General features: G+C 33.1%; 1 protein-coding gene across 2 annotated transcripts in view; it reads right to left on the reverse strand.

Annotated features, from left to right (window-relative positions):
- Positions 1-213: 213 nt before the first annotated feature.
- The window catches only part of CRY1 (cryptochrome circadian regulator 1), a 73,974-nt gene continuing 51,213 nt past the window's right edge, over positions 214-22,974 (reverse strand). Inside the window, exons 3-13 of one of the 2 annotated variants that reach the window (XM_064491690.1) lie at positions 13,075-13,217; positions 10,590-10,774; positions 10,086-10,174; positions 9,382-9,522; positions 8,989-9,300; positions 7,420-7,571; positions 6,982-7,184; positions 6,781-6,876; positions 1,811-1,882; positions 1,629-1,725; positions 214-854 (exon numbers count right to left, since the gene is read on the reverse strand). In XM_064491690.1, the coding sequence (XP_064347760.1) occupies positions 728-854; positions 1,629-1,725; positions 1,811-1,882; positions 6,781-6,876; positions 6,982-7,184; positions 7,420-7,571; positions 8,989-9,300; positions 9,382-9,522; positions 10,086-10,174; positions 10,590-10,774; positions 13,075-13,217 (1,617 nt within the window). In that variant the 3' untranslated portion in view covers positions 214-727. Of the gene's footprint in view, positions 855-1,628; positions 1,733-1,810; positions 1,883-6,780; positions 6,877-6,981; positions 7,185-7,419; positions 7,572-8,988; positions 9,301-9,381; positions 9,523-10,085; positions 10,175-10,589; positions 10,775-13,074; positions 13,218-22,974 lie in introns of both variants that reach the window. The other variant, XM_010996467.3, reaches the window with a different exon arrangement.

Below are 22,974 nucleotides of genomic sequence, written 5' to 3' on the forward strand. Positions count from 1 at the left end.
ATGGAAGATAATATTCTTATATGGAATGATTTTGAAAAATATTTTACTAAATATATAATAGCTGTTTCTTCATTCAGAATGGTGACATGTAATTTATAGAATCTGTCTCTAATTTTGTGATCACATCTCACATACCAATGCTCTCCCCCTTATGTGAAACACACAAAAAAAGAAAAAAAAAAAAAGAAAAATACAACCACCAAGTACACAAGATTCCATATATGCATATACTTTAATAACGAAGTCACATTAGCTGTAAATGAACAAAAAGGAGACAAGAACTTAACACACGATACTTCTACAAGTTTGGATCAAAACAGGCATACATGAAGCTTTAAAACATATACTGTCTGTGTTAATAGAGGCTATAACTACCAATTTTGATTACACACATTTTCTCAATCAGTATCATCAAAGAGTGCAAAGTTAGACCAAACAGTGATGTCAAGAAAAATTCTGTCCTAAAATTTTAACAAATTCTTTTAAGAAAGTCTAAAAACCTCCTATTTTCCCACACTGACTTTCAAAATTTTGATTTTTATATCAGAATATCAGTTTGCTACTTTTACCATACATGAAAAATTATCAAAAATATATTGATGGATCTATACTAATTGTGACTATTTATATTTACATTAAGCAAATTCTTTTACCAAGTTCTTTATATACAAATTACCATTTGTCCTATGTCAAATTCATTAAAAAGTTAAAAACCACAGAAATGTTATTAGAAATAATGCATTTCAAAATGTAACTGCTTTCCATCAACAAAGAACATTTTAAAATAATTTAATTGAAAAAGTATTGAACTCCCCACCAATTTCAGCTGCAACAGTATTCCTCCTGAATGTTTTCTGTGATTTAAGGGAAAAAAAAATTGATAAAGCTTGATTGCAAGGAATCAAATGATAAAAATCTGATGACTGTTTACGGATCTTCAAGAAATTTACAGTCTAATAGGCTGGCATTAAAAAACAGCAATAATTTTAAAAATGTAAACAGTTCAAGATAACTGAAGAGACATGTCTTTAAAAACTGGCAAATGTACCGTATGGACACTTTTTATATAAATTTAAATCACAAAATAGTATCCCATATCCCACTGAACTGAATACAGGCATGGCTTTTGGACACTTCCAAAAAGGGCCAGCTCTAAACAAAAGCTTAAACTGTTCCCAAACTGAAAAGAATTTAGATCTTAGAAGTAGCATAATAGGTAAAAGGAATTTATAAACACTTAAAGAGAAGATTTGGATAAAAGTTTATAAACAGATTACATTAATACCACTAAAATAAAAAGTCACTTTAACTGTTTTAGACTCATGGTCACAGAGTATGGAAATGAAAAGGATGGCTTTTTCTGAGAAAAAACTTGAGCACAACATCATAAGCTTTTCAAATCTGAAGATCATAAGTTCAGATGACCATAAAACTGACTACACTACCTCGTCCACTACAGATGCATTTCTCTTGCCTAAGAATTAACTGATTTTGGAACAATCATTGAAAAATTTATGCCTCAGATTCTCTGGTTTGAAAATAGAGATTAGCCCCATTTTGGAAATTACCTTAATTTATGTTGATTACACACTCTGCTAAAGCAGGGAATAAAGCTCTAAAATACTTACCTAATTAGTGCTCTGTCGCTGGACTTTAGAACCAATACTCTGCGTGTCCTCTTCTTGACTAGGACGTTTCCCACTGCTGAGACCAGTGCCCGTGGAGCTTTTTCCTACACATTTTTTAAAAAAATGTATGTTTAAGATAGGGAAGGTGAGAAGAGGAGTATGCTCGAATGCTTCATTCTTACCTTGCTTTAATAGGTGAGCTTGCTGACTATCTCCATGAGCATAATGTAAAATACCACTCCCTTGAGTACAACCTGTTAGTATTTAAAACACAGTAAAATTACTTACAATAAATTCCAAGTAGTATGTATTAAGATCACAAATCCAATTTTCCATATTTGTATTTAAGGTCGTTTATGCTTTTTAGGACTAACCCACAATCCTTCATGTGACCCAAAAATCACATGCCCAAATTAGGAAAACTTAAATTTAGGGTCACAGAAATGTTGACTTTTGAAAGGCAAAATCACTGATAATCATTTTCTAAACATACATTTCTTTACTGGAAGTCAACAATTAGACACTTGACCATGAAGGCAAAACATAGGGCAAAGTGAGATATACATCCTCCCTTCATCTCTTGTCCCCCTTTTCCACCCTCCTCCTCCCTCAGCACCCATCCAAACATATGTCCTTGGAGATAAAGGAATAAGGGCCAGCCACATGAGAGTTAAACAATTCAAATCACACAAGGGGGAGACATAGACAATGTGGCAGTTACCTAGCCCGAGCAATTACATCAACTCTCCTAAAAAGAAAAAAATCATGGGAAAATTGGTTGCTACAGAAAAGTAGGTTCTAGAGAAAACATTATGGAAAAATATGAGGATTCTAGTCACTAGAGCAGCACCTGATGGACCAAGCAAAACAATCAACTTATTTTTATTATAATTTCATACTCATCAAGTTCCTCTGGATAAAGAATTCAGCTTTTCAGGTACTCAAAATTGGGAAAGTAGATGCTCTGCTCAGGGATGAGGATTTCTGGAAAGGGATATCTCCATGATAAACTAATAAACTAGTGTTCCCCACTGATATTTTACTTCATATGATTTAAAAATTTCTAGTCTGTCATTCACAGAATGGTCATCTCTAATTACACTGACTTTCAGGTTTTAGGCTTGTAAGGCTGACGGTCAAATTCTGGACTATGGCAAATTCACCACTGAATGGTGCCACTACTGGTCTTACCATCAGCCAGACTTCTCCTAATGGTGATACTTGTCACTATGCATCATTGTATAACACTATTTAAAACTTCATAGAACATGAATGTACTTAATTCCATTGAATGGTACATTTTAAATGGTTAAAATATTAAGTTTTATGTTATGTATACTTTACAATTAAAAAACTTCAACAAATATATTTTCAATTATATTTATTTGATTTTTGTTGTTTTTTATTTTTCTGAATTTTCTAAATTCTCTATAATGAGTAGTTTTTTTTTTTAATTTTTAGAAAACTTACGACTGTGTAATCATCACCACAATCCAGTTTTAAAACATTTATCACCACCAAAAGATCCCTCCCTCATGTCCATCTGCATCCATTCCCCACTCCTACCTCTAAGCCTACTGATCTACTTTCTCTTTTAAAAACATAACTTTTCTAGATAGTTCATATAAATGGCATCATGCAGCATGTGGTCTTTTGGTTCTTGCTTCTTTAACTTAACATAGGATTTATGAGATTTAATCCTTGTTGCAGCATGTTTTTGCATTCTGTACCTTTCTATGAATTGATATTCCATTGTATGGATATATCAGATTTGACCATCATGAATAAAGCTATTATAAACATTCACATAAGTCTTTGTGTACACATATTTTTTCATTTTGGGGGATAGATACTTAGGAATGGAATTTCTAGGTTACATGTTAAATTTATATTTAGTTTTTAGGAAATTGCTAAAACTGTTTCCCAAAGCAGCTGTACATCCTACCTCTCAGCAATATATGAGGGTTCCAGTTCCTTCACATTCTCCACACACTTGTTACTGCCTTTTTTCATTTTAGCCACTCTAGTGGGTACAGGATTACCAACTTACCCCAGTTTGTCTGGGATGCTTCAAGTGTCAGCACTGAAAGTCCTGTGCCCTGAGAAACTCCTCAACCCCAAGGGATCACTGATAACTGGTCACTCTAAGTGGGTGTGAAGTCCTATCTTTTAAGTCCTATCAATTTGCACTTCGCCAGTGACTAATAATGCTGAATAGGTATTTTATAATAGAAAAGATTTAAACTAAAAATTAAATTAAAACTATTATTGTAGTAAACAGATTGTAGTTTGCGTCATTATAAGAACAAAAATACTTCAAGACATCTGTGTATGTTAGCTTATTCCTTTCCTGAGCACACAAAGTCTATAAAAATGAGTTAGAAAATGCAGTTTGTATTGCAGAGATTAAAAATTCTGCACAATCGTAAAAAACTTAAGAAAAGTCATAAAGAATCTTGCCCTTTGAAATGCCTTGTAAGAATGTAAAATAAAAGCCTACAAACAGGATAAGTGTAGGGCATAAAGGGATATGCTTCAGAAGTATGTAAATCCTTTCAAGCGGAATAGAAAGCTGAGGGGAGAAATACTTAACAGCATATCCTAAGGATCTTTCCATAATCACTCCCATTTCAGTCTACAATGCTCTCTCTGCCTACTTAAATACTAACCACCCTACCATCTTCCAAGAAAAGTTTCCTAGTTCCTTTAGCTCTCACTGATCTCTTCCTTTTTACCTGTTGCATGTGGAAGCAGCATCTTACAGTTGATCACTTTTTTCTTTTTTTTTCTCCCCTTCTACAACCCTACTTAAACTGTAAGCTCTGTGTAGCTTTTATGTCTTCCAGGTCTTTTGAAAGCTTCACAACATCTAGCTACAAAGTGTGTTATAGGCAAATATTCACATGATTAGATAGATTACTCTCAAAATTTATTAATCCTATCATAAAACATCATATGTTTATAAATTTGTGAAGCAAAATTATTCCAACTTAACTTGCTACCATCATTAGTTTTTGCAGATAACTCCAAATAATGAATACAGTTTTGAGTGGACTAAGAAACAGTACGTACCATCATTATCCATTAGGAAGGTATCTGGAGCCTGTTGCTTTCCATCCCTCTGCTACCTGCCTGTTATCTTAGTGCTTCACAGAACTTCTGTACCTCAAACTCATGTGTGGGCAAAAAAGGCAGTCTATGACTTGCACAAGAAATATTATCGAACTTTTGAAATTATACCTTGTTAAGGTTTACTTCAAATTGTAGGAAGCTCTGAGAAAGAACATTTCTAAAGTACACTGCCATCATTAGCAGCTATTCGAATGTGAAACACATTCCAGTAATAATATATTTTATCTTATAAGCACTACATATGGCATTACATCTTCAGGGGAGACCCAGTGATACAAGAAAGAATATGAACTTCAGGACTAGTTAGACTTGGATCTGAATCTTAGCTCAACTACAGACCAACTGTGGATCTTTGTTAAGTTACCTAACCTTTCTAGGCTTATTTCTCCAATCATAAAATGAGAATCCCACCGCCAGCTCTCCAGGTTACTGTAAGAATGTGGCAAAAATCTCCTCACATTGGGCACAGAGTAAGCAGTCAAGATATGAGTGCTTTTGTTTCTCCCTAAGCTAATTCTTGGAGGATAAAGTACATGCCCTCAAAAGTGTGCAAAAATTATTTGAGTTCAGAAAGGTTCAATTTGTCAAAGGTTTTGTTCTTAATATCAATTTTGAACATCTGACTTCACTTAGGATGCTTCCTAATCTTGGCAATTACAAATAATGTCGCTGTTAATAGTGGGGTGTATGTATCTTTTTGAGTTAATTCTCATTTTGTGGTTGGCTTTATTCCTTTGATAATTATGTAAGTTTAAAAAGCTAAAGCTCTAAACATTCTTAGAAACAATGAACAGTACATATGTGTAAATTTAAAATATATGTGCAGTAAAATTTTTTTTAAAAATTAAAAAAAAAAGATCAAGCCATAGAAGAAACTTAAAAGACATATTGAAAGAAGCTAGTCTGAAAAGGCTACAAACTGTACGATTCCAACCAAATGACATTCTGGAACAGGCACAGCTACAAAAACAATAAAAACGTGGTTTCCAGGGGCTTGGGGAGAGGGAGGGAAGGAGGAATGAATAGATGGAGCACAAGAGATTTGTAGGGCAATTAAATTATTCTGTACGATACTATAGTGGTGGCTACATGTCATTATGCATTTGTCAAAACCCATAGAATGTACAACATCAAGAGTAAATCTTAATGTAAACTATGGACTTCGGTTGATAATAAGATGCCCATGTTGGTTCATTGATTGTACCAAATATGCCACACTGATGAGGGATGTTGAGGGTAGGGGAGTATATATGTGTGGGTGGGGAGGGCTATGTGGGAGCTCTGTATTTTTTGCTCAATTCTGCTGTAAACCTGAAACTGCTCTAAAAAACATAAAGTCTATTAAAAAAAATAAGCATTCCTCAAATGCAGCCTTGTTTTAAATCAAATTAATTACCCTTATGCTATTTTTGGTTAGAACCTTTGAAAACCGATACAATGATTCAAATTTCCAATACATACTGACTTCTTAACATTATTAATGTCACGTGTATTAAGAATATATGTGGCAAATAAACATATATCATAAAGAAAGTGATTAAAGATTAGGGTTTGTAAGGAAAAACCCATCTACAAAAGGACTAGAGGCCCTATGCGTGTATATGACAAATCTTTTGGCCATATTCATAGGGTCACTGACCTTCTTAACGAATTACATTATAGCTGATACATATCTAAAGAGAATAAATAATAATGAGCACTCTGAAAATATAATATTTGATTTTCATTTTATCCTTAAAATTTTATTCTCCTCATTCAGTTTGCAAGATCATTACCTTGACCCAAATTCTACTACATGTAATGATGTTTCCCATCTTTAAAATGTCACTAATGGAGCCTGTGTGTGTGTGTGTGTGTGTGTGTGTGTGTGTGTGTACATGTATGCACGTGTACAAGAAACCTATCACACAAATTTTAATGACAGAATTTTTAAAACATATTATGGTGAAGTTCAATAAACAATATATTTGATTATTAATCTCTTTATGTTACTAAGTGCAGAAATTTCCTTTTCACTCACTTCCACTGCTGCTACAACCTGGGATATTTTCTCCAGGAGAATACCCCATGAGGCTTCCATTCCCATTAGGATTAGATGGCACAGATGCAAGAAGACCTAAAGGGAAAAAATTCCCTATTAAGTTATGGTCAAGATCAAATTCAAGGAAAGGCACATTAAACAGCTGTCAAAGAAACAAATCAAAGGCATTTACAGACATACCTAGTCCTCTGTATCGTGAAAGCTGCTGATAGATCTGTTTCATCCTTTCAATATTCAAACGGCTTGCTTCAGCATGGTTCACCATTGGTTTAGGATAATTTACTCCTATCAAGCATTTGGCTACCTTTTGAATACCTTCTGGTGCATTCCAGGGATCATAGATATATTTTGCAGGGAAGCCTCTTAGGACAGGCAAATAACGCCTTTTAGGAGAAGGAAGAAAAATTATTAATAAGATGAGCTATATGCAAATTGTAACAAACTGTTTATTAGCTATAAACGACCACAATCAAATCAATACCATTTAAATGATTTGTTACCCTTCTCCTCATCTCTGCTGCCCATCATGAGTGGGGAATACTTTAAGCATTTCTTAAACATAAAAGGCTCTTCCTGGATTAGCTATTCCAAACTGAATAATAATCACCCTTGATTTACCTGATATAGTCTCCATTGGGATCTGTTCTTCTACCAAAACCAACAGGGCAATAGCAGTGAAAAAACTGTTGGAAAAAGGAACTACAAGACAGCCACATCCAACTTCCAGCATTTATGCTCCAATCTGCATCAAGCAATAATTCTTCAAATACCTTCAGAAGTAACAGTAACCAATTAGTTTGCACACATATAATTCTCAAAGCAAGCATTTTCCAGGTCTCTGTAGCTCAAAAGTCAAGGCAAAGAAGGAGGAGGGTATAGGTCAGTGGTAGACTGCATGTCTAGCATGCACATGATCCCAGGTTCACTCTCCAGTAACTTTGTTAAAAATAAATAAACCTAATTATCCACCCTCCCTTAAAAAAAATAATCAAGACAAAGAAAATCTAGCACAGAACTGTAAAATTAAAAATTCCAAAGTTAGCTTCCTTGTCTATGTTCTATTCTATGATTTATTTCAGGAAAAGAAACAAATTAGTAATATATAGATTTCTGAACAGAATTTACCTTTCTAATCTTTGCAGCATTATTAAGGGTGGAGGGTAAAAATTACTCAAGTCACTGATTTAAAAAGATAAGATGGGATATGAGGAGATTAAGAAATGAAAAAAAAAAAAGCAATAAACACTTTAAAGAAAGCAAAAATGCTACCAAATAAGTCATCAACAAAAACTTAGGAGCCTGGTACATTGGCCTACATAATGGAAGCATCCAAATATAAACAATCTTCAAAAATTCACTAGTATTAGAGAGTTTAAACTTGGGACTCTAATCCAAAAGGAAAGCAGAATTAAATTATTTTTTATAAATTCATTAAATGTATGCTATTCGTCTATGTTGCATACAACTTTGTATTAGAAAATACAGGAGATATAAAAAAAGCTAACCCATAGGATTAGAAATGGCCCTTGGATAGGGGAAATTTATATTTTACCTCTATAATTTTTTTGTTGTTGTTGTTGTTAATGGAGGTACTGGGGAACTGAACCCAGAACCTCATGCCTGCTAAGCATGCACTCTATCACTGTGCTATACCCTCCCCTCAGTTTATGTTTCAGATAGGAGGGTAAAACATATATCTAAGTCCTGTTCTGTATAACCACAAGATGATGTCACAAAATGAAGCATGCTTCACTTTATATAACAGAATTATGACTAAAAAGCTATGGTGTTGAAGTGAAGTGAAATGATTTATATTTTAAAATTTATAATACAAATTCACTATTTCTAATAACCCTTAGGTGAATCCTTTTTGTGATAGAAATGATCAACTATAAATATATATTGATCCAAGAAGTCCACAGTGTTAAATCTTACAGTTCCCTTGATGGTGAGGCTGATTTTGCCATTGAAATGATCGCAGGTTAATCATACCACTTTTCACCATTTCTTCTGTCTGATTAGACTATTCTGCTCCCCTAAAGTGTGCCTGTATTGTGGGAATAAAATACTTTCCTGCTGAAAAATCAGACTATAAATGACTCTAAATAACAGACAACTTTTAGGAATTGTTTTAATAAGGTAGAGTTCTTCAAAATAAGACCATGCTACATTTGTTAAAACACTTACTTTCATTCCTTCTTCCCAACTAATCCACAGGTCACCGCGTGTCAGGAAGCAAGCAACTGCATGTCTGGCTAAATGATGAATCCAACCCTCCTGACGAAGCTGTGTCATGATGGCATCAATCCATGGAAAGCCTGTCCGTCCTTCTGCCCATTTTGCTAAAGCCTCAGGATTCTTATCCCAAGGAATCTGAACACAGATGGGATTCCCTTCCATTTTATCAAAGCGTGGGTTATTTGTTGCTGCTGTATAGAAAAACTCACGCCATAACAGTTGCCCATAAAGGGATAGGGGAGGTGAACTGTTCTTCTTGACCTAAGATTAAAAAACAAAGAAGTATTATCAGCAGTTAAAATAAAAGTATTTTGGAAAATAAGCTCCAGTTCTAGACAATACCTTTTTGTAGAGATCTGTCAGTTTGAAGTAAAATAGTCGACATGACAAACAACCAAATCGGAGATAAGGACTGAGTCCAGTAGGGCTAGCAAGCAGGGAATTTGCATTCATTCGAGGTCTTTCAAAGTTTGCCACCCAAGCCTGAAAACACACAGAGAATATTATGCTACCTAATTGCCTTTTCCATTTTAACAGATTAAAAGAAAAAAATTACATAGTCCTTGGGGAATAAAATCTCATTATTCCAGCCACAAAGGACATGTTTTAATAAAAAACAAGAAAGGATAAAGCTGAGCATTCTTTTGTTTCAGCCAACCTCAGGTAGCACATAATCTTGTGAAATAAATTACCTTCAAATTCCTAACACAGGCTGAGAGCAATTTCAGTCTGTCTTTGACACTGAGATAAAGGTGAAATAGAAGGATTCCATCTTAGCTTCAAAGTTATGGTCATGAGATACCAGCTTACATAGAAAAAATAGAAGAGGTAGTATTGGTAGTAGAGAGGAAATACTCAGATGAGGAGGAGGAAAGGTATTTAAATGAAGAAATAGTTGTTAATTTTCAAACAACTGGGCTTGTGCTATTTTAACCATTTCTCTCAATTCTTCTTTTTCAACAATCTATATTTTTGTCTTAAAAAACGAGTGAAATTATTTTTAAAATGCTAGTTTGGAAATATAAACATGATCTATATTATCATACTTTTCTTTCCAAATGCCTTTCCAAACGTGTAAGTGCTTCAGTCTCTCCACCCGGCCATACTGCTGAGGGTAAGCCATCTGTATCAAAACCTAAAACAAAACAAAACAAAACAAAAGAAAAAAAAGAAAAGAAAAAAATATAATTCTTCTGTAACTAAAATATTTTTCATTTAACCACAATCATTGGGATAAAAATTACTTTGCCAAAAAATCTGACAGTGGCATAAAAATGAAATGACAGCCCTGAGCAGGTCCTCACATATAGATGATATATAACATGGTCTCTATTCTTTAGAATGTACATCTTAAGAGATTAACAGATAGATCATATGTTTATAGAATACACAAATAACGCATAGATTTATCATTTCTTAATTTGAGTTTTCTTTTTTCTCCTTTTTTTTTTCCTTTTAACACAAAACACTTTACATGTCAAAGTAGGAGTGGGATTTTCTGAATGGTTTATTAACTTTTAAGCTCCACATGTATTACTGTTTATACCTACCTAGTTCTTCCAGTGAAGGGACTCCATATTTCTCATCATGGTCATCAGACAGAGGAGTTGTGCACTTTTCTATCACTTCTGAAGTAATTGTCTCTACTGGTATCTCTAGTGGTTCCATTTTGCTGATGAGAGTCTGGAATCTTTTATAAGTAAGAGGTGGCTGTCCACCATTTAGTTCTATGATCCTATTACAAAAATTAGTAAAACACAGTTAGTATAAAAAAAAGGACAATATACTTTGATTGATAAGCTCTAAAAAGGCTTAAAAATCAGAAAATAAAATGAATCACTTAAGATTTCTAGGAGGATGTTAGCTTCTTAGGATCAGGAAACTTGTTAAAATAATTAATAAATCTGATAACTATTCTCTTCATTTTCTAGACATATGCTAGATGTCAAAAATATACAGTATGCAAATATCAGAACTTTTAAGACAAAGGGAATTAAGCACCTATAAATGAAGAAAGAAAAAAACCAGCTAAATAAGCCTAAAGGCAAAAACAAACCAAAAAAATATGGAAATGTGAAAACATATCACAACATAGCTCAAAGAATTTCTTAATATCAATAAAAACTAAACCAGGCCAATACTATATCAAGGAGCAATCAGTAAGTCTCACTAATTAGGATTATATGTTACTGTAGTGATAATCACTTGCTATATTCTACTGTGCTCATGTTTTTGATCAATGTCAGTATATGTCGTATATATTTTACATTGAATTCTAATCACTAACTTTTCAATCAAGTCATATTTAAAAAGAAAGATTAGCCTTGCCAATGGTAGTCCAGATTAGACATGATTTGGGAATAATCAATTATTCTTTTTTTACCATGGCTATTTGCTTATTCGCATTTAGCCTTAATAAAAAATTACCGGTAAAATCCAACTCCATCATTTTATGGATCAGAGGCTGAAGCCCACCAAAAGAGTTAAATTAATTAGTCAAGGTCACATAACTAATAAATAGCAAATCAAGTTTTTCTTAATCCAAATATAGCACATATAATTATGTATCAATTGTACATACAGAAAATAATTACCATAAAAACTATGTTCTCTGCTTTTAGCAATTTTGCTTTGGTGTATACATACATAAACTTTGAGTTTATTTATTTTTTTTAAAGCATTTTATTTATTTATTATTTTATTTTTGTGGGGGTGAGGAAGGTAATTAGGTCTATTTATTTTTAGAGGAGGTACTGGGGATTGAACCCAGGACTTCGTGCATGCTAAGCATGTACTCTGCCACTTAAGCTATACCCTTTCTCTAAACTTTGAGTTTATACATAGGCTCATAATGAAATCTGTCCACTATAATGGTACTGTAATGATACTAATGTGAACACTGCTAATTATTAACAGAAGCAAGATAAAAATCTTAGAAAAACTGTTTTCTAGATGTTACATTTGTACATGATGGATTATATATGGTAAATATTCACATTCAGTCCAATAAACAGTCCAATATTGTGTGTAACACTGAGTTTCCCACTTAAGGCATTTGTTCTTACCCTGTTTTGTCTCCTTGCTATCAGCTCCCTAAAGTTAAGAAATCTGGTAAACTAGAAGACAAGTTTATTATCAAAGGATATATGACTTCTGGCTTAATATCAAGTAAGACCCTTGCCTGAATCAAACCACAATTTTTTGATACACTTGGAAAAGTGGAATAAAATTAGCTAGCTTGTCATGTTACTTATAGAATTAGCTTTATTAACTTGATAACATGTAAAAGTAACTTTAAAAGTAGAATAATTTAAAAAGTACATAAATTTTGAGATTTCAGCACTTGTAAGGACAACAGTATGCCAAAAACTAATGTTAACAAATCTTATATAACAAACCATAAATACTCTAAATTTTGCATATAAAACTTCCTAAATTTAAACTTGACCACAGAATCTTTGTTGGACAAAGCCTCATCAAGGACTGGTATTTCAAGAAATATACTTTAAGAAGTAAGATATTATACCTTTGTTCAGAGGACTATGTAATGTTACATATAATTTGCATATGTACTTAAAATCCAGATAAACTACATACATATACATTAAACAAATAACTTAAGACAATCATATAAAATACACCAAGGCAGTTTATGGCTATGTATCATATAAACTATAAAACTAATATTGCCCAAAAGGCGAGACCACAGTAGGCTGAGTCAGAATAGTCAAAGATAATTTTTTGATACTTTTAATAGTTTTGAAACTGGAATTCTGAGTATTTTATTCTTATGCCTTTAGGTAATTTTGGTGTCTGTCACTGGGTTAAAAAAAATCACAGAAGTTACATACAGTATTAAGAGTTTGACATATATTCATTTAATTCTTCCACAACTCTATTATACATGTATTTATTTCCACTTTACAAACATAAGTCCCACAGTACTTTCTATGTACTTAATACTACTGAACCATACACTTAAAAATGGTTAAGATGACAAATATTATGTGTATTTTACCATTAAAAAATACGTACTTGTCTAGGTCATACAATGTATGTGAAGTTCGTACAATTACTTCTACTCCAGCTTCAGTAGCCAGTTTCTTAATAGCTGCATCTCGTTCCTTTCCAAAGGGCTCAGAATCATACTCAATTGAGAGTTTAGTAATGTTCCATTCCTAAAGTAAAAGAAAGAGGCAAAAATGTACACAAATTTTAATAATTATTTTCTCTGTTACAACAACACAGGCTGGAAAAAAGTGAAAAGCTCAAACTCCACACATCAAATGATTATACATAAATCAAACTTTGACTATGCAGGAAGAAAGTACACAATTTATAAATTCAAAAATATGTAAATAAGAAATTTATACTCACTAGATTTCAGGCATTACGCTAGGCATTAGACAATCCAGTAACATGCTTAAAACCAGCTTCTTACACTAAATGTGTTTGTAGATCACTTCACTTTTTCAAATAATTTACACTTATATTATCTGATCTGCTACTCAAAACAACCCTCAGAGTTTGGCACTTTGGTTGTTGTCTCCATTTTGCAGATAAGGTTATTTTAAAATTTTAGGGATTTGTACAAGTTCAGAGAGAGCCAGAATACCTGAATTTATGTCTGATGATTCTAAGACTTGGTCTGTAATAAACCTTTGACAGTTTACATGGTAAAGCTGCTATGCTGAGGTATTCTGTTTCCAAATGTTTTACTTCTGATTACCAAAAAATGTTAACTGTGGAATATATAAAGATAGTAATAACAATAGCAGCTATTATTGAGTAGCAGGTGCTATATTAGTAAGTCCTGTATACTCCTTTTAATGATTGTCAATGAAGAGACTGTGACTTCAGGGACTTAAGTGATTTCCCAGGGGAGTAGTAAAGTTTTGTTTTTTTTTAATTCTAAAATCTACTCTGATATAACTTATACAGAAAAAAAAAACCACCTGTCATTCAACTATTATCTAACTGATTACATGGTCACACATTGTAATTCTCCAAACCTGTACAGATTAGACAAAGACTATTGCCAATGGTGGTTTTTTAAAATTGCTGTTATAAACCTTGCAGGATACATTTTCATCTTTATGCAAGCATTTTAAACATTTGCGGGCATTTGTTCTATTTTTCCTAGAAATAATTCTTTAAGAACAATTAATAGATAAGATAAATACATTTAAAATTTTGATAGACACTACCAAATGTTCCGCCAGATATACTGTACCAATTTACATTCTCACCAGTAGTACGCCAAAGTGCTTTCTCCCCATACACATGCCAATAGCATGTGTTAGTGATTTTCAAAAACCACTAATACACACACATAGCATACACAGAAAAAAATATCTCATTTAAAATTTCCTCATGTCTTGAAAACTTTGAAGAAGGCATACAAAGCTGTCAATAGCTGTTATCTTTGAAAAGTAGAAGTTATGAATGTAAATAAGATAATTATTTTATACTTTACACACTGTTGCATTGTTCAGATTTGTTAGTATAATAATGTACTGTTTTTGAAATTTAAAAATGAAATTAAAATGAGAATAGGAAAGATTATATCTCTTTGTTTTACAGTGAGAGGCAGTATAGAGTGGTAATTAGAAAATACAGATGTAAAGTCATACTTCCTGTGTTCAAAGACTGGCTCAACTATTTGTGCAAATTTCTAAACCTTCCATGCTCATTTCCTTATCTATAAAAAGGGTAGAAGATAAGTAAAGTGCTTAGAGAGTATCTAGCAAATAGCATACACTATGTAAGTGTTTGCTACAGTAAAATGAAAAAATAAAGTATATTACTGAGTTGCTGAAAGCATTTAAATTGCTTAGGACATAATATACCCTCAATGAATGACAGCTGCTATTATTATTATTAGCCATTTGTATATCTCTTCCTTTGTGAGCTGCAGCTTATGTTTGCTTGGTTTTCTACTGCAGTTAACTGTCTTATGGATTTGTAGGGGCTCTTTATATTTTAATGATAGCAAACTTTCTGTTACATGTTTTTTTTTTTTCTAAACAGTAGTTTGCAATTCAATTCTATGATTTTTTGACAAATAATTTTTTAGTTTTCAGTTGGTAAATGTTAGAACTTAAAGCAAGTCAATAACACCCTCTTCCTTTACTTTTTTGAAAAGGAAAGGGACGTAAGTCAGAAAACTGAAGACACATTACTAGCAAAGCTGATTGGAGAAAACATATTAGGTTTAAGGGCAGGTAAGCTTGCTAATATTTCACCCCTGAATTAAACAGATTTACCTACCCAGTGAAAAGCAGCACCCTCCCTGCAGTGTGGGCTGCTCCTACAAAATTTATCACATAGAAGAGAACAGGATATGTGCTCTCTGCAACTGAAGAGGAGAAAGGTATGATCTGAGTTGTACTTGCTTAACTTCTATTAAACTCACCAATGAGATCATTCACTTCTTCCCTGGGGATAAATTAGTGAACAGCTCTCCATAAGAAAAATGAAAAGCTATGGAGGAGAAAGTTCCCCACACAGTAGATTAATTCATTCATATTCCAATATTTATTATAATTCTTATCATAGGCCAGGTCCTATGCTAGGTCCCTCCCTTCTGGAACTTACTAAGGAAGACTTGCAATACAGAGGTAATAATAAGTAAGTATACAATAATTATTAGAAAAACTAGGAGGTAGCTTACAGTGAAAAAATGTGACAATGAATACATCTGTATGTTCATGGATAACTGAAAAATTGTGCTCTACACTGGAAATTGACACAACATTGTAAAATGACTATAACTCAATTAAAAAAAAAAAAGAAAGAAAACTAGGATGCTATGATAGAGAACAGGAGAGTGAAGGTGAGCTGGTAAGTTAATTATCTACTCTTTTTCTTCCCTAGTTACACTGGCTAGACTTTCAGTAAGTGGTGAAAGTGAATATACTTGCTTTGTTCCCTATCTTAGGTGGAAAGCATTCAGTGTTTCACCATTATGTAGGATATTAGCTATGTCTTTTGTGGACAACCTTTATCAAATTGATTATTTAGCAATTTTCCATTCCTAGTTTGCTTAAAGTTTTTTTAAAATTATAAATGGGTGGTGAATTCTCTCAAATGCTTTTTCCTTCACCTACTGAGACAATCTTAGTATCTTTACCTTTACTCTTATATTAATAGGAAAATTATGTTAATTGACCATTTTAAAATGTTGAACCAACTTTGTATTCCTGAAATAAACATCACTGATCATGTGTAGTATTATTTTAAAATATTGCTGAATTCAATTTTTTAACATACTAAGGATATCTGAGTCTGTGTTTATGGAGGACACCTGGCTACACTTTTTTTTCCCCCTTAAAAGTTCTTCATCAAGTTTTGGTATCAGAGTTATGCTGCTTCATAAACAAGTTGAGAAATCTTCCTAACATTATCCTCTGTTTTCTGAAAGAGTATTCTAAGACTAGTATAATTTCTTTCCTAAATATGTGGTAGAATTCACAAAGTAAGATCATCTTGGGCCCAGGATTTTACTTATGGGGAGGTTTTTTATTACAAATTCAATTTCTTTAAGAAATGGCTAATCAATTTTTCTTTTTTTTTTTTCTTCTGAGAATTTTAGTAAGTTGTACTTTGCAAGAATGTTTTTTCATTTCATCTTAGTTATACAATATATTGTGACATTATGATGTTTACAATATCCTTTCCAATGTTTTTAAAATTTAGAGACTCTTCAGTGTTGTCCCCATTTTTATTCCTGATAAAGGTAATTTGTGTTTTCTCCATTTTGGGCCCTAATCAATATTGCTAAGAGTCTGTCAATTTCATTAATCCTTTAAAAGAACCAGCTTTTGGCTTTGTTGACTGATTTAATCAGGGTTCAGTCAAAAGAAGAGCCACAGTAGTAATCTGAATGGGGAAAATGCAATATAAAGAATCATTAGCAGGTAAAAAGTTGTCAACAATACAAGGAATAAGAGTTAAGGCTATACCATCCAATATGGTTGATAGCCAGTAGCCACAGAAGTGGCTTCTGAGCACTTGAAATGTGGCTAGTTGGAATGGAGATGTGCTGTAAGCATAAAATATACATTAGATTTCAAAGCCTTCATATGAAAAAAGACAAAAATAGCTTAATAATTGTATAATTATTTTATATTGAAAGGATAATATTTTAATATAAGGGTTAAATAAAATATATTTTATTAAAATTATTTTATTTTTTTAGGGGGAGGTAATTAAGTTTATTTTATTTTATTTTTAATAGAGGTACTGGGGATGGAACAAAATACATCTTAAAAATTAACTTCACATTTTTATTTTTTACTTTTTTTAATGTGGCTATTAGAAAATTTAAAATTATACATGTGGCTTCTGTTGGATAGTACTGTTCTATGGAGTCCAAGAGTAGCAATTGCAGAAAGCAGCTACCACCTCTAAATGGAGGGGAAATAAGTAATGAATTAAGAACTGAGAAGAGTTCTGTTTCTTTCCCCTACTGAGATTCACATCTCATTGTATGGGGGGTGCTGCCTCAGGAACACATAACTTTCCCTGTAGGGAAAAAACTTGCCGGAGGGTAAGATCCGGAGCTGGTTCATAGGAACAGATCACTAAATGGCTGAGAAACTTCCAGCAGGACATGGGCTGACTGGAGCTGATCTGTAAAAGTGGTCCACTAGAGAAATTTGTCAGAGGATGTGGATGAGCTGGAGCTTGTCCAGAAGGGTTACTGAGGTAAGTGCTACAGTCTTCCCACATGCTTATCGGCTGTCTAAGGTGCTAGGAAAAAACTATAAAGATACAAGAAAAGAAAGCCCCTTCAATTCTGCTATGACCTTACAAAGAACAACTAGCAATTCCTATTGACAAAACCTAATATCAAGCCAGCCAGCAAAGGAGAAAAGTTTATAGCATCCAGCTTCAGTATAAAACAAAGCAGGGCAAAGAAGGGTGGCTTTGGAGTTGAGACACAATACACTGATTATTTCACATTTATTTTCTCTGCTGTTTGCTTTCTATTTCAGTGATTTCCATTCCTCTCTTTATTACTTCCTTTCTTCTATTTACTACTGGTTTAATTTATTCTTTCTCTGTTTTTTAAGGTAGAAGCTCAGTTCTTTGTTTCTTTTCTAATAGAGTGTTGAATGCTATTAATTTCCCTCTAAGTACTGCTGTAGCTGAATCCCATAAATTTTGATACATTGTGCTTCCATTATCATTCAGTTACAAAGATTTGCTATTCTCTTGCCATTTGTTTTAATTTAACTCTACTGAAGTCAGAATACATTCTGTAAGATTTTAGTCTTTTGAAATTTACTGATACTGGTTTTGTGGCTGAGTGTATGGTCTATCTTGGTGCATGTTTCACGTGCAGTAGAAAAGAATGTGTATCCTGTAGTTCTTGGGTATAGTGTTCTACAAAAATTAGTTACATCAAATTGATTTGGTAGTGTTATGCACATCATCTATATGCTTATTAATTTTTGTATAGTCTAACAATAATTGAGATGTAAAAATCACCAACTATGATTGTGAATTTATCTACTTATCTCTTAACTTTTATCAATTTGAGATTCATGTATTTTTATGCTACTGGTAGATAATACACGTTCATGATGGTTATATCTTTTTGATGTGGGATTTTATTCTTCATCTATGGCAATTTTGTCTTGAATTCTACTTTATTATCTTACTATTTACAAGGTACAGCTTTTTCAATCATCAACCTATTTTTTCACACTGCCACTGGTACTCCATGAAGGCAGTGAAGAAAAGAACTGGAGAGTGGATGTAAACTTGCTCTCTGACTAGGACTTCTTGGGATTCTAATCTGCCATGTCAGCCCACATAAAAACCTTGGTAAAATTTTGTCTGGTTTCTCTTTACTCTTAACTACAGTAGATTCCCTTCTCTTCCTGCTGTGATTTCAGGGATGTTACCATAGGTCCCTTCTCTCCTATGAAAGGCTCATCCCTTTACGGAATTTTATTTATTTATTTATTCAACTCTCTGATAGGTTAAAAACAAACAAACAAAAAAACCGAAAAACCTATGATACTGTGGCATATTTACTTTCTTTTCACTGTTAAGATGGGAATGATGGTCTTTGCAACTTTCTACATCTTAACCAGAGGTAGAAGTTTCTATCTACTCTTTAGCACACATCTTTATTTTAAACAACATGTGGTTAACCTTTGGATTTCAGTAGTTGAACATAACAATAAGATTGCATGTAGTATTAAAATATTTTCATGTGAAAAAATGAATATTCACTTTATAATATTAAGCACTAAGATTTGTAACCTTTTGTGTATCACAATTATTTGTTCAACCATTCAGAAGGCATAAAATGAACCACTAAATGGATGTAAAGTTCTTAAAAGTCATGGGTAATATTGTAAAAATACTTAAGAAACATTACATTTTATATAAAAACAAAGTTATAAATCACAAACTTCTTAAGAGAAAGCATTGAAAGTAGTATAATTACATAAAGGATGTTATCTCACAAAATAACCTAAATATAAAGATGGTAAAGCTCTAAAAATTTCCATCCATACATATATTGCTACCCCTTCCTTTATTCCATAAATCTAGTCTCAGCATTTTAAATATATTTATATATTTAAGATTCCTGAATTTAGTGCAGACTTCTCCCCTGGGCTCTGGACTTGAATGCCTACTCAACAAGTACATGCAGATGTCTAAAAGGCATCTCAAACTTAAAAAAAATGAACTCCTGATTTTTCCCTAAACTTGTTCCTTCTATAATCTTCCTCATCTCACTAAATGGCAATCCATTGTGTCATCTGTCCAGGCTAAAAACACTGGAGTCATCCTTGATTCTTATATACCACATATGAACAAACCCTATAACCTCTTTTTAAACAATATATCCAAATTTCTACCATTTCTCAACACCTCTGCTGCTTCTCTAGTCCTAGTCACCATCATCTTGCTCCTGAACAACTGCCATGGCCTCCTAACTGATCTTTCTGCTTAAGCCTTTATAGCATTTCCATTCTCTCATGTCCATTCTCTACAGTCAGAGTGATTCTTATAAAATGTAAGTGAAATCATGTCACTCCCCTACTCAGAAATCTCCCATAGCATTCCATTTTACTCAGAGTAAAAGCCAGAGTCCTTAACATGGTAAAGTCCTATGATCTGGCTCTTCCAACCTCTCTGATTCCATCTCTTATTTTCACTCACTGTGCTCTGGCCAGAGCACACTGGCCTTCTTGCTGTTCCTGAACAAATCATGGCACACTTCCACATCAGGGTCTTTGTAACTGCTGTTCCCTCTACCTGAGACACTCTTTCCCCATGTTGCAATTATCTTAGCAGATTAAAATAGTTAATTCTCCAAGTCTGCCAGTTAACTAGATAATAATTCTGTTGGTCTCACCTGGGTTCATTCATGAGCCTGTAATCAGCTGGCAGCTTGGCTGCTGGTGGAGGATCTAAATGACCTCTCTCATACATCTCAGACCTTGGTGTTGGCTGTTGGTTGGCCCTCTCTCTCTACATGTGCTCTCCCATAATTTGATATTCTACCCCAGGTTTCCTTACATAGTACAAGGAGCATTCCAAGTGGACCAAGGTAGAGGTTACGAGGTCACTTGAGACCTAGGATTCAGAACTCATTATCTTCTTTGGCACTCAATCAAAACAAGATATAAGGACAACCTAGATTTAAGGGAGTAGGAAAATAAAGTACGTTTTGATGAACAAGCTAAAAAATACTGTGATTCAATATATCATACTCCAGATATCTGCAGGGCTCAGTGATATCAAATGTCTCCTTATCAGTGAGATCTTCCACAATTTCATATAGAGAAACTATTCTTCCCTCACCTAGGGACTTACTATCCCATACTTTATTTTAGCATCTGTCACCATCTGACATTGCATATTTACTTGTTTATTATTGGTCTCCTTCCTAATATAGTGTAAGCTCTGTGAAGGTAGGGATTTTTTCTGTCTGCTTAACCACTATATCCCTAGCACCTTGACCACCACCTTGGATATCATGGGCACTCAATCAATATCTGCTGAATGAATTTTCTTATTCAAACGAGCATGTACCATGAAATAACAAAGTAAGAATCCAAAATAATTCAAAAATCATAAATTAATTTATGCATGGGAAATGTTAGTAGCTTTATATGTTCTTTTTTGATTTATTCTGAGTTTTTTTTTTAACAAAACATGTTATTATGGTTCAGTATATCCATTTATAAAGACATGTCTCCGTTTCTTGAATATAATGAGAATGTTTTAAACCAATACTTTAAACTCTTCATAAAAAGTTTCTACAGGCCATAGAATGTACATGGTGTTAATAGCTCATCAGTCTGGCATCAAATGTAGATGTAAAATTTAACTGTATAATAATAATTTATGTAAGACACCTATGATCAATAGAGTCATTTAAGTTTTGCCTAGGCTAGTGTCTGCTAAGTCCATCATTTCTTCAGTAGAACATGAGAAAAAAGTTAAAAAAAAAGCCATCTTGTTAGCTTATATTGTTAGAATTTAACTGAGAAAAATTCTAAGTAGAAAACACATAAGAAAAAACAAGTTTATCAGACATAAATAAATATGTTTATAAAAGTACTCTGACCCCATTCCTAAATCTACTCATTATAAACAGAATAAAATGAGCAAATGCTACAAGAGAAGATGCATACTAGAGACACATCTGTACTGAAATTACTGTCATCACCCCAATAAACTAAAGGCACTGTTATCAGGTCCAAACCAGTTTTATCTCCAATGTGGAAAACAGAATTACTTACCTATTAAAAATTCTCACTATTTGCCGACTAGAATAATAAACCCAGAGACAACAATGTAAATGAGTCAGTTAGTTACCGACAAAAGAATCTTCCCTCTCAGAGAAACAGGGGGTGTAAAGGTTAGGGGTGGGAAGGAGACCTGCTTATCACTGTGTATACTTTTGGGCTCTTTTTTGAAACACATGCATATAGTTCCTCTAAACAAAAAGTAAAAATAAAAACAATACAATTTTAAAAAAAAGGAATTAACTCCCTCTATGGCTCTAGACATACTAAATATATCTGAAAGTTTTCATAAATGATGTTTTATACAGAGTACTATGTGTAGAAGGAAAAATCAGAATAAAATAATAAGCACTCTATGTGTATGTGCGTGTGTTCAATATCTGTATTTTATGGCCTCTCTGCTCAACTAAAGAGACAGGACATCATGTAAATAAAGAAGATAGTTTGATCCAATGATATGCTATTTTAGGTAGAAGAAAGCTCAAGAGAAAAGGATACAAGAGACTTGCTGACTTAAACTGTTTTTATTTTTCAAAGCAAGTAAATAAATGTCTTGTTATTTTAAAGCAAGTAAAATGGTCTTAGGATTCATTTTACTTATACCACATGGGTTTAGAGATAGGGTTGAGGCAACTATTCACACATACTTTCATACTTATGAGTTGCTGATAAACCATTACCATTGTTTCTGATATACTTTTTACTCAGAGCTCTTCCATACACCTAGATTAAATTCTGACTTTAAGCAGCTACAGTAAGAAGCAAACTTTAATAAAATAAATTTTCACTGGCCACATCTGTTGCATTAGCCAAACCCTAAACATGTCTTTCACACTGATGAAAAAAAGGTCTAGGTAGTGCTGATTTGATTCCTAGCATTGGAGATATTTTCATTCAGGAGAAAGAACTGTTCTCTTCTGCATTAAAGACAGAAACATTGCTATTATAAAAATATGATGCATCAAACAGCTGCAAGAAAAAAGGAGATATACATTAGGAATTCTACTGGTAGTAATTAGGAAGGGACAAATAAAAGACAGCTAGGAAACTCAGTTTTTGGTCTGAGCACTTCAATGAGCTAGTTTTATGATTTTGGCCAACTCATTTAATCTCTCTAGAACTAGTTTTTTTCATTTTAAAAAAGGGGAGGGGA

This window comes from Camelus dromedarius, chromosome 11, assembly GCF_036321535.1.
Source record: "Camelus dromedarius isolate mCamDro1 chromosome 11, mCamDro1.pat, whole genome shotgun sequence".
Lineage (NCBI taxonomy): Eukaryota > Metazoa > Chordata > Mammalia > Artiodactyla > Camelidae > Camelus > Camelus dromedarius.